General features: G+C 35.3%; 1 protein-coding gene across 9 annotated transcripts in view; it reads right to left on the reverse strand.

Annotated features, from left to right (window-relative positions):
- The window catches only part of LOC135220565 (calcineurin subunit B type 2), a 421288-nt gene that overhangs the window by 62234 nt on the left and 345181 nt on the right, over window positions 1-13873 (reverse strand). Inside the window, exon 1 of one of the 9 annotated variants that reach the window (XM_064257796.1) lies at window positions 8198-8231. The exons of 7 other annotated variants lie outside the window; for them this stretch is intronic. In XM_064257796.1, the coding sequence (XP_064113866.1) occupies window positions 8198-8216 (19 nt within the window). In that variant the 5' untranslated portion in view covers window positions 8217-8231. Of the gene's footprint in view, window positions 1-8164; window positions 8232-13873 lie in introns of those variants that run through there. One more of the 9 variants, XM_064257794.1, reaches the window with a different exon arrangement.

Consider the following 13873-nt stretch of genomic DNA (forward strand, 5'->3'; position numbering starts at 1 on the left):
AAACTCATATGGGCTGCCATATTGGAATCTCAAACTTCCTTGAAGGATGTCTAACCTGTCTACGTCATTTCTCCCTCTCCATCTGCCTCACACAGGTTCTTCTTCAGACAATGATGGTAGATGCAAGAGACTGCTGATGGAGGGATCCTTGAAGAAAAGGGACTAATGGGAGGGAGACGAGAGGGATGCATTTTAGTTTCTCCGACTGAATACTGTTGTTCATATTCCTCCTGGTTACACAAGGCCCACACTTGATGCACATGTCACCCAAACATTTTCTCACAACATCAATAACAAACTGAGTGCAGATCTCACTCTATCAGGCCGTAAATTACTGCACAGCCTACACTTGTCAACACAACACCTGAATTTGGGTATATTTCCTCTACAGTTGCCATAATACCGGACACAGGGGCTTGCAAAACTAGTGAAACACACAAATCACTACACAAAAAGCCATTTTCCTACATGCTTCACACACCATGAACAAAGAAAGCACACTAATGACTTCAAGCCTAAAGTCTCAAAAATTTGTATTAATTCTTTATGCATTTGGCTACTTGAGAGGTACAAACACAAAAGGGTAACTTGTGTGCATTGGAAAACAGGAATATCCTGCACAGATGCCACGCACAAAGAGGAATTGCAACCACAAAAACATGAGACAGTCCAAAGACAACTGGGTGCTCTGATGGCTGAGAAAAAGTGGAAGAGGAAGACCTGAAGGTCATGAGGTATTGGCGGGGGTGATAGGACTTTGTTTTGAGTCAAGACAGCTGAAGCATGCCTTGTGCGAGTAACTCACCATTTATGAAAGTGCAACTTTGTATTTTCATCAGAACAGCCAGCCTTCACAAGCTGCATGGACACAATATATGCCAGCTAGTTTGTAAGAATTCAAACCTGCTCAATAGTGATGATAGCATAATCTTTTAGAACTTGAAAAATCAAATATAAATGAAGCTGCTCACACAATCTGAATATCTGATCACAAGTTTACCCCAAGAATTACAGTCCTGTACAAGCAAGAATGCAAAGAAAAATTATTTGAGCCTGCTAAAATCTTTAGCAGGGAAACTGAAGACGTAATGGAATAAACCTCATTTCAAGGCACGTCAACCCAGACCATGAAGTAAAGTACTAACTCCAATAGGGCTGGCCTAAACAGTTTATCCTAACAGAACATAAATTTCATTTAATAACTTGAAACTCTTTAAAAAAATCTGATATCTAATTGGATACATTGAGATGAACTTCAAGTAAAATCTTCCTTTTTTTTCAAAAACTTGATACGTATTTGCAGTGTTGGAATTTGGATGTTCTTAATATGAATAAATTTTAATTTATTTGCTTTTTTTGAAATTTGGATCTTCTTATATGAATTACTTTTAATTCTAGTGCTGACCTGCATTCTTTGTATGCAGGGATTAGGTCTTGTGGCCATTCATCGAGAATGACCACGTCTATCAAGCATGACCAATTCAAAGATGCCATTAAAGCTTCGAGGTGGGTTCTTAACGGTTGGAAGTATGATATAATTCAACCATAGGTTTGACCTGCTTTATTATTATCAGGTTCACTACTCCAATAAACTCTTACTTGTTACAACATGTCAAAGACAAAAGACTGAAACACAACCAATTGTTAAAAATGAAAAAGGAAAGCAAGCATGCTGGTACACAACTCATATATAGAGTATAGCAGCACAAAAAAAGAGGCTACCACTTAACTATCACGCTATACGCAGGTAAAAATTTATTCAAGGTCATAAATACGTACACGTAATTGAAAATTCAAATATTTCGTCAAAGCAAAACAGGACAAAATCCACACATTTTATCAGTTGGTTCTAAAAGCTTATCCAAAATACAAGTCACAGGCTGGCTGAAAAGTGTTTGCTCTTATAAAAGAAGACTGCTGTGCTGAAAACAAATCTGCTCACTGTTTAAAGCACCTTTATGTGGCAAAACCTCTGTTGTAATCATATTTTCAACTGCCTAGAGGTACACTAAATGTCAGTTTAATTACAAATGTGAACAAACTTTCCTCAAGGTATACTTCACATTATAAGCAATGTCCACAAAACAGGTTTTGACATAGGAAAAATCTATTTTGACAACCACCATGAGTCCTCATAGTAGTTACATTCTCATGGTTCCCCTAACTCCATAAGACAGACCAACCAAATTTAAAGAATTCTCTTAATAGTAGTTGGTCTCTGCCAGAATAGTGTTAGTTGCCACAGAAATAGAATATCAAGGACTCAACACAAGGGGGCTCTATATCCTGTCCACTACGGCTACCTTGATTTTTCCTTAAACCTACTTCCATAGATGTGACAACAGTGCACATTTTGGCTATCTTCCTCATTACACACCAGGTCAGGCCGGAAAATGGGTAGGGTTTAGCAATAAAGTTCAAAAAATAACAGAAGAACCTTTATATGTATTATTCTTTGTGGTTCTAAGGTGACTCAACTAATTGTTGAGTTTGGCCATCCCAGAAACATCTCAGCATGACACAACTCTTGTGGTAAAAGTGCTTCAGTAATATCAGTAATTTTTGATCCAAGGTAAATTAACAGGTTATCAGCCATATATATACCCTGGTATATGGCAATAAAGAACAGGAAACAACACAATAACCTATGTAAATACTATTCTTTGTGGCTCTAAGGTGACTTACCTAATTATGTTGGCTCTGGTTTATGAATTAGTGACCCTTCCCCAGCAATAACTCGGCATGGCCACCACTCTCACGGCAATAGTCTTTCAGGTAAAGTCACAGATTATCATCCATTTTCTTTATTACAGATACCCATAAGGGTTTTGCAATAAGGAATCAGAAACAAACATACCTATACATATATACTACATGTAATATTCCTTGTGGATCTAAGGTGATTTACCCAATTATGTCGGGTCTGGCTGCAGAATTATTGAGTCTTCCTAATTTCAGGAATAATGCCACTAATAACCACACTGTACACTTGGAGACTTCTTAGTAAAAAACATTTCTGAAATTGACTATTTACTCTCCTTTTGAAAGTCATGTGACAGGAAAGGAGTAGGTTCTACCTTATTAATGAGGGACACTAAAATCACGGCCTTATTAATGAGGGAAACTAACATCATTCTCTGCTATGGATTTGCTCACAAATCTTCCAAATTCAATTACAACAAAACTAAATGGATACTAATACAGGCAGTCCCTGGTTATCGATGGGGGTTCAGTTCCCGGGGGTGTGCTGATAAGCGAAAACCGCCATTAACCGAAACTCGGTGATTTATGGCACCATAATGGTGCTTATGGCGCTGATTAAGCACCCTTACAGCGCGCCATAAGAATCGTTAAGGTTCCGATAACCGGAACTTGTCCTGTTGTGGCGCCATAAATCGCCGGTTTTATGGTGCTAAACAAGTGCCATAAAAATGGATCACCAATAACCAGGGACTGCCTCTACATTGTATTTCTATACATTTCATAACTTTTGATTACCTGGTCTCTTCCCAGACATTAAGCAAAGGTTACAGGCTGTAAGGTCTCAACCAGTCGCCAGGACCCTCAGGGCATCCTCGCCTCAAAACGGAAAACTACATGACATACCAAGGACTCCCAAGAAACAGTTCTGACGCTCCTGATTCAAGCGATCATCTTTGTATTTTTCAGAAGCTACTTTATGTCATTGTAAGAACTGTAATTACCAACATTTGTCACACACTGCAAGGTTTCCAACCATAAGTATTTGAAATCTCTTCCTAATTTGTATAATGTACATAACTGTTCACCATTTTTCAGGTGTGAGAAAACATCTGACTGTATATAGATGTCGCCTTATTTTTCCTTAGTCAGATGCTTCTTTTCTGCTGCCAAGAGTTCTTGACCTGTCAGGCATTTTGTGTCAATAAATTAGAATATACAAAGCACTGAAGGCCCAACTAAGGTCATCCATAAGCATGCTGCCCATCCTCAGAGCTAGGGAATTCCTGGACAATGTAGGGGCAGTAATAGAAGACCAACGGGTGTTACATCAACTACATAGGCTAGTTACGATCCCCACCACAGACAGCTGCCCAGAAACTACGTTGGACCTTGTGAGAGATGTCCTACTAAAAAAAATTACCCCACCAAACAATTGCGGCCATCTCCAATGCATCATCCATGGACTTCGACAATGTTCTGAAAACAGGTAACACCATCCACCTAGCCCTTCAGTCAACTGACCCTACATAGGTAACCCCCAGTAACAGCAACCACCCCACAGCCAATGTAACAGACCAACGCCAAGACTGACAATGAGCCAGAGGGTCCCTCCACCTCCATACAATGCTACCATAGCTCCAAGTGGAAAAATGAACCCAAATACAAGCCCAAAACAGAAGAATGTCCCAAGGGCATTTGTGTCAACCACTGGAGGTTTGGGAATGAAACACAAAAGTCAGAAAATGACTGCTGCATGTCTAAACAAACTAAATGTCAGCACTGGGCAGACCGGTTGCCTCATAAAAGAAACCGCGCCTACTTTCCGGTGTCTTTCTTCCAGGTACAGGCAAAAACACTCGTCAGTAAAACATATATACGACATTCCTGGTCAACACCGGTGCCAGCTAACCTGCACGAGCGCCTCAATCTAACCCCCAGCACTCTTAATGTGTCCAGTGCCAGCAGGGACCTTGAATTTGTTGTTCAATGGAAAACAGTACAACTGGATGTTTATCATAGCAAACATAACCATCGCGCTTTTAGGAATAAATGCTACTTATCCGCTCGCAAGAGTCTTTGATCTGTCAGGGATTTTGTGTTAATAAATTAGAATACTTTGACCCTGACTTTCACTCGCTACCTTGTGTAAGGTTACATTAGTTGGTATATAATTAAAATAATTAATTATTGGGAATATCGTACCAATATAATATAAAACCCACTAGCTTTAGGATTTTAATTTGCTTGATAATACTCACCATCATGAAAAAGTAACTTCCATACTCTTGCTGGAAAAATTAGAGCATCAAGAGAATTTTTTTTGAACACCTGTGATGTCACTAAATACCCATTAGAAGTACATCTGCATGAATATAATATTTCCTTTAACACTTTAAAAGACCTTCAATATTAAGGATATCTGGGGAACTTCCTATATCACAAAACCCATCAAGATTATAAAAAAATACTACAAAGGATATATGTACTGGCCTTTAGTAAACACCAAGGCTTGTAAGTCAAGCATGACTGGGAACTACTATTAAGGTTACTTTTTGTAAACTAGAAGTTAACCCAATTTACCCTTTAAGTTACCTTGTAAATCAATGCTGAAAAAGTCACTAACTTAATGACTTTAAATTCTTGCAGGATGCCTACTAGCTCCTAATTTTATTATAAACCTACACATTAAAATTTGAAGAAACTTCACCGAGTCTTAAAACTATGTACTTAGCTTGAGTGTGTTACAATGAGTAACAAAAGTACTGTCAAACATTGCTTTGGGAGCAAACACCAGAGGCACGTGAATTCTGACAGGCCAGAGTGCAAGCAAGCGGACAGTCAACATACACATTGTTGTCACATCTGTGTGAGTAGGATGAAGGAAAAACCTAAGTACTCGCTGCGTGGACAGGTGATAGAGTTCTCTTATCCTGGGTCCTTTGTATTCTATCACTGTGCCAACTAGCACTAAGTACTATTCTGGGCGAGACCAACTAAAAGAGAGTTCTTTGGGATTGGTTGGTCTTTTTCATGGAGCCATTGCAGGCCATAGGAGTGTAACTCCTTTAAGGATGAGCAGTGACAATCATTTTATTTACTTTTATACCTTTTCTCTTTCTACTCCAGAGAACACAAGGCTATACAAGAGTTTTTGTTATTACAAAATAACGTTAAGCATTGGCAAGAACTATGCCCATGACTAAGAAAACTACGAAAAACATCAGTTTATTAATGTCAAGAGTAAATAAAGTGAATGAAGGGAGAAAAAGCAAAAGGCCACACCATTCAGCTGTAACCCATAAAAAAGATCAACATTGAAAATTTTACCAAATCCAGATATGGTTGCTGACAAGCTCTGGACAAGACATGAGTTTTTACTTTCTTTTTAAAATTACAGGCTACACAATCTTCCAGATGGTTTGCCTCTGTTCTTACAATGGGGGTGTAGTACTATGTAACCCTTCACGCAATACAAGCCGATTCCATAAGAACAGGTATGCCAACCAGTTGACTAAATTGATACAAGTCAAGACCAAAAAGTATGAAAATGTATGTGTAATTAGTTATACTGATACATACACAAAAACTTCTTCTAGTCAATACTGTATCTGAATAAATACTGAGACACCTTGCCAAAAGTATGGGACCAATTTATCAGCAACAGAAAGATTTTATCACTCATTCCATTAATGTAACTTCAAAACACAGCAGACTGCTGCCTCCAAATCTTTTCTAGTTACACAAAATGTTACTCATTCTATTCTGTGGTAGGCAAAACATTTCTAGAAGACCTAGTACATGCCAAGGTAAGAGATGAATACTTACCTACCTGTCTTTACTTCACTGCTTACTGAACCAAAGTATACAGTACTACTATAAAATATTTTATGAAATTTCCTGCGTTAGTAAGTCTCATCCTGTATTTTCAACAGTAGAACTGCAGGGGACAATCAACAAATCAAGAAATAAAGGGCCCGATCAAAAGCTGAAGCACATCTGGGCAAAATACCGAAAAGAACAACATTATATGTAGTAACAAATATATCTGTGCAAACTGACTAGGCTTTCACATGCCAGAATCCATACACTTACTCTTAAGAATAATCATCATCCACTTACTTAAAAGGAATGACACACTACTGATCTGTGACAAACTACAGATCACAATAAAAAATATAATGTATTAAAGTTTGCCATAAGTCTTGTAAACCTAATACATAGGAGATGCATAAGTAGATAATTCCTACTGCATGTTAATCGGAAATATGCGGTAAAGTAAGAGCTTACTGTTTTAGGATTAAGGTAAGTAACTTATTCCTAAGTATGAAAATGAAGCTCAAATGTAATCCCATCATCCAGAAACAGACTTGCAACTGCATAAAATCTGGAAATTACAGCTACAGTATTGGAAATTTAAGTACCAGTATTATGAATACAATACGTAGTGTACTACGTTTCTACTTAAACAAGCTCACTGAAATAACAGGAACCCCTCATCAACATTTAAACATTGTTTTGAAGATGTAGCTGTAGCATTTCACAACAAAACACGGGATATCAAAAGAAATTACTACTTTACAGATCCAATATTACTGTACTTCAGAAATGAAGCAGCAACTTTCAAGACTTAATGAACTTACCACAAAAGAAGAAAAATTTCAGCATGTTCAATAGTCCCCTCTACAGCAAAGAAATGATATCTATTCAGTTATAGTATCAACTCAAGAAACCTCTTAGTTGCCATAAAGGACTACCAAAGATTTTTGAGTCTTGTATGATGGAAAAGAAAATTTTCATAAATAAATTTTGAGCCTAGAAGGGGTCTCCTCTTGCAGTAGCAAACACGTTTATTTTATACTTCCATAATGTAAATTGTCTTTCCAATATTATAATTCATTCTTAGCAGTGGGATGTACTACTCACCACAAAATTAGCTACTAGTATAGTATAGTATGTATACACAATGCTTGGCAAATGACTTTCATCACAAAAGCTTAATATCATCCTAATGCACAAACACAGATTGAGCATTTAAATTAACGTAACATAATTAAAACTTTAGGAGCAGAAGGGCAAAAAAAAAATAAATGAAAATGTCAGAATACTGCAATTTTAAATAGTAGTACATACAGTAATTCCACAAAATTTTATGCTGCAAAAACCACCCAATCTCCTTGGTATTAAAATATATTCAGCCAAAATCTACAATTGTAATACTAAATGATATCTTTATTATTGCATCAAGTACAGAATTCATGTCTATGATTCTGATATATCACAACAGAACCAGTGTAATGTGCAGCACAGCATAATCAAATCTGGATAAGATATACGTAAATATCTTTCTAACACAGTGCTAAGGATGTTATGAAGTCCATGACTATTCAGTTTGAAAGATTCAATAACCTGTAGATTTTAACATATAAAAAACCGTTATCCTAATAACCACAAACTACACTACTCATGCATGGATGATGGCAGTCCCCACTCCCACCTGGCCAGCAACCATCCATGAAGCATAGAGGCCACTATCACCCAGATGTGGGTGTCAAAGTGACATAACAGATGTTCTGAAGATAGAATCAACATTTGGTCATATGCAGGACACAGTCCTATACAAATCAAGAGTAAAGATATTAATCTTTTACATATATAATGACTTAATACAGCATAATGACAACAATGCTGTCTGAGGTGATGCAATCCCTAATGTACAATGTCTAATCTCATAGTTAATTACTAACAGTCCATGAATGAAAAATAAAGGGTTGTGGATGGAGGAGAAAAAATAAATTAAATACTGTCATATAAGTTTGCATATAATGATTTTTGAGACAAATATATGTCAGATTAAATGATAACTGAAGCCATTTCATGGTTACAAGTCTAATAAAGCAATACAGCTCACTGCAAACACCAAGAAATAACCAAATAGATTCAAGATGGATGGATTATGAAATTTAGGGACAAGCCAAAGCACTGGAACCTATTTTGGTCATTAAGAGCAAAATATAAAAATTCTGAATATAACCTGTACTCCTACGATGAAATACAAGTGAAGGTGATGAAATTCGAACTTTCTGATGTCACTGACTACTTTATATGCACAAACCTTCATATTTAAATTCAACAATACTATAGTCACAGTATTCGAAATAGCCATCACCATATATAACATAATCAAGTACAATACTAGGACTATAAAGGTTTAGCAAAATACCTCTAATTTGGTCTAAAAAAATTTAATGCATACATCTGCAATTACCTGGAGAGGGAATTCTCCTAGTGTGTGAGCATTGGAAAACTACATGTTAAATTTACATACACCTCAATAAACATTTTTAATGAAGACGATCCAACATATCTCCAAATGCTGAGAATACCACAGTACACATAACTGTACAGCAAAAGCATTAGCAGTCCTAATATCAAGCAAATGACAGATGAGTCTCAAGACACAAACATGGTGGACAACAGCACTTGACATGAGAATTAAGTTACTATATACTGAAACTGTGAAATTCTAGGACTAAGATTAGAGATACTTTTCACATGGTTTCTACTTCTACCACAAATTAAAAGTTAGAGAAAGGGTACATTAAAACTAAGGAAAAAAAGAGCTTCAAAGGATTCATAATTTATAGTTGATCTGCGAAAAGTTTTCACAGTGTGCTGTTTCCATCATGTAGGTAGAAAGTTCTGTAAGTCAATAAGAATGGCAACATGCAAACCTACTGCACTTTACAACTTCCATGCAAAAATCAACTTCATTTCTCACTGAACAATGCAGTAAAATAACTATGTTCATGGTCATAATAGAAAAAATTCCGACAAAACAGCTGAAAGCTAAATTTATCCATTACAGTTGAAGCTTCTAAGAAATGTTCTATCCTACCAAAATGCTTATGGAGAGACATTCAGAAACGAGGAACTAACAAATTGTTATTCAACATAATTATCATCAAAACAAAGACCACAGTAAGCATGAATACACAAAATGCTAAGAAGGATAAATAAGCTCCATGAACACAGCTACCATTCTGCATAGTCGCTGACACATTACACAACGGACAACTACTGGTAGTGCCATGTATACTCCTCGAAACTCCCAAGTCATAAGCCTCAAAAGGTTTGTTTCTTTTAGAGGGAGGTGTCCCACACAATTCTCTAACGAAAGATATAACACCCTTTCTCTCCATGTTTATGTTAGGTGTAGGCTATACTGAACACATTTCTTATCTCCATGAAATAATGAATTATAAGAATCCTTGCTAATTTGATTCACGTATGAAAGCTTCCTTCAACTGATATTTTTAAGAAATTTTTTTTATCATTATTGACAAATGAACAAGGATATATACAAGCTGAACCCAAGTTCCTGTACTTGAACTTAAGAGAGTAATTATCCATAGAAGAGTAATATTTTGAAAATGAAACACAATTATATGACACCCTGATTGACTTAGGAAATACAACACCCATAACTAATATGTGACAATGTGAGTTAGTTTCAAATCGTCCTTGTTACAAAATTACAAACCAATCTTGAATAATTCACTATGAAAGTTCTGATTACTCATGAGAAAACAAAATTTGGCAACCACTGTTCCAAATCTCTTATAATTCCTCATACCAGTAAACTATACACAATTCGAAGCAAGATTAGTACTACTAAACCGATACTATAAAAATATTTATCTGTTTTTTTCCATGCAGGTTACATATTCTTAATTTTTGGGTCAAATTTCACCACAACCACTACCAAATTCCTTAAAAAATGTTAAAATGGTAAACATTGCCAAGTTTTTGTTCCCATGTTCTTCCTTTCTGTAATTAGCAAATTGTAATATGCATTATCCAGACCAAAAAAGACATTTGGTGAATTTTATTTGTAGGGAAAGAGTAAAATGTTTACCAGTTTTTTTCAAGGATCTTTTTAAGATATTTTTATTATCACTGGCTTGCTGGTAAAACCTTGTCTGAAATATAATAAACATGAACACAAATTTGCATAAAATATGTACAGATGCCCCAAACTTGTAGCTGGTAAGTACATTTGAATTTATCTTACATTTCCTGTATGTATTCTATATTATAAAAAAAAATTGGTCCTAAATTGAGGACAATCTGAATTACTAGAAAAAACAACTTATTTTACACAATGTAAAACATTTTGCATTATACTCGTGTGCAATTGCTGTTTGGTAGCACGTACTTATCCTCTGAACTTCCTGGCTACTACAAAAATTTAAATGGATGTGTGTGTTTGTTCTAAAATGGTACAACTTACCAAATTTCCTTCAGTTATTTTGTATATAATTACTCAAATGTATTAGGTAAACTTCTTAAAAATGGTGAAAGCTAATGTAGAGTAGAGCTACTGGTTTTCTTACAAGATGTTTTAATCACCAACTGATACTCTAATACAATCCTACTTTCCAAATTATATCAGCAGACTTCTTCAATTGCTTCTAGTCTACCAAACAAAATTTACAGGCTGAAATGGACCTTTATGAATCTTGGTAAAACTGTTTAAATACATCTGCCATGAGGAAAACCAACCAACCAATCAAATACCTTTCTTGCAAATTTTTTAATATTCAACCAAACTGTTACCTCCACCTCTCTGGACATAGAAAGTGATCCCAATATAAAACAGTTTAATCAGACCATCTTGTCAAATTTCAACTCGAATATAATTAGCTTAAATTTTTTTACTGAAGGATTCATGGCAAGTGAAACAGAACAAAGCTGCAATTGAACAGTCAAACAGCAAAGACAATTAAACAACTGTTCCTCAGAACCTGTGCAGGATACAAAACATTATGAAAACTCTCATATATTAAGATAAAACTTTAAATGAATGAATTGAACCATTACTGTTTGATAAACATCATTAAAACTGTAGTTGACTCTTCATCTTTATCCCTATACATATGTATATCCATGTGATCATAAGAAAAATTAGAAACACCCGAGTACTTTGCCTTCTTTAGAAAGACAGAAATGGAAATCAGTCTCTCACAAATTACAGTTTACTAGCAATTTCATTATAAAATAACAAAACAACTCATCCACAGAAACAATCCTGATGTAACAGCTCATATTTTCCTGTCAGTGGCATCAACATAGAATTTCAATGCACTGTTGAAAAACACATAATAAAATAATTGAAAAAATAACTACATGCAAGGTCATGTCATTTCCCACTATAAAAATAATTACCGACATACTGTTACTTGAAACTACAAGCTTGATTTCATGAATACTAGACCATTCACTACCTACTACCTCTATTTTCTTACATACACTGGTGGCCTCTGGTACAGCTCTTATTGAAAACTAGAAGCTAAATACACTTTCCTCATCACAAGTAACAAAACCTTTCTAATTTGAACAATGTAATAAGTAAGGATTATGTAACTTATAATGCAACTATGTAATTAGTTGCTTTAAATGTCTTAATTTCAAAATTGAGACACTTCTCCAAGAAGAGGGATCCACTGCAAAGAGAATAATGGCCACGTTAACACAAAAACAATGTTAATATACCAATTCCCTGGACTAAAGCTTATTTAAAAGAAATGTTTATTACTGACAAGACCATTAACACATGTGTTAGCCAAGACCATTAACACATGTGTTAGCAGCAAAAGCTCGAGCTGTCCTGATTTATGACATTGCGCAAATTTTTATGTTGACAGAATACGGAAGTTGTTTACTAAATCCGTTTCTTTTGTTTTCGATGAAAACGAAAAACACTCTCTTTATAAAAAAAAGTAGCAATTATCATATGGGCACTACGTACTAGTATTTTCTGTTAATTATGACAGGAAGAAACTGCTGATTTTGTGATTTGAATTGTAACATTCAAGCTTTTCCTTGCTGGTGTTGTGACTTGAATTGTAATATTCAAGCTTTTCCCTACTGCTGTTGTGATTTGAATTTTAACATCATTTGAATTGTAACATTCAAGCTTTTCTAAGCATTTTGCAGCACAGCTTGTAATGGTTGGATTTACCTAACCTGTAAAACTTTCTAACAAAAGCTATTTGCATGAAATGTAAGCATCTTGAAATCTGACTGAGGCAAGTTATTCAAAACAACTGAGTGATAATACTATTTTCTCAGATAATGTAATGGCATCATGACAATACATGCCTAAATTCCTGGATAGATACTGATATGCATTTCAGTGTTGCAATATAAGTGCCTCAAGGCAAAGGTATCAACAAGAATTGTCAAGAGCCCTGATAATTCAACAAGAGTAGTAGAACTAACAATTCATATTGCACATGAAGTACGGACATGATATGGGTCAGCTACCCAAAGTTCTCAATGACTACCTAACCATTTAAATAAAATTATGGAGACTGACTGACTAGAGGTAAAGTTGCTTTATCCATGTATGTACTCCATTATTTAATTTCGAAGCTAAAAACCAAGTCTACAGTAATGAATGAAAACTAACAAGATTCAACAACATTGCTGCCTATGACTTAAGGAAAAATGAAGCTGATATACCTGACTATTTCCAACTTTGTTAAAAAGTTTATAAAAGGCATATCATTAACTGAGTCAAAGACAAGTTCATATCCAATCTATGTTGTCTTAGGTGTAACCGACTGAAACCTTGAAGGCATTGCAAATGGGGAAGAAATTGCCTGGGACTTATAAGGTACTTGAGTCCAACTTCTAAAGAAACCAGAAGCATAAAAATCTGCCTTAAATGGATGCAATTTCAACACCCATTTTAATGACACAGGATTAAATAAAATCTAAACCAGGAAAAAACCGTTTAACAATAAAAAGTCAACACATGGTCTAAATAAATAAATATATAAAATTCAAAGATGTGACTACACTTAGTTTAACATAAACTCTAAATCCTTTTATCAAAAAGTCATCCAATGAACACACTATGCAATACTTTCATTACAATAACTTTTCTTTTCATTTGGCTACATATCACCTGCTAAACGTAATGGAAACTTCCTTGCCTCAATTTTAGTAGATCCCTAAAAACCACTAAAGTTAAAATTTTACTATGTGAAGATTTACCCACCTCCAACAATTCAGACTGACAAAAGACTTCCTAGAAGCACTAATGCCTAGGAAGTCCATTCTTGAAGCTAATTTAGGGCAGCAACATATTAATCTTCACAATGAT

The sequence above is a fragment of the Macrobrachium nipponense genome, chromosome 2 (genome assembly GCF_015104395.2).
Source record: "Macrobrachium nipponense isolate FS-2020 chromosome 2, ASM1510439v2, whole genome shotgun sequence".
NCBI lineage: Eukaryota > Metazoa > Arthropoda > Malacostraca > Decapoda > Palaemonidae > Macrobrachium > Macrobrachium nipponense.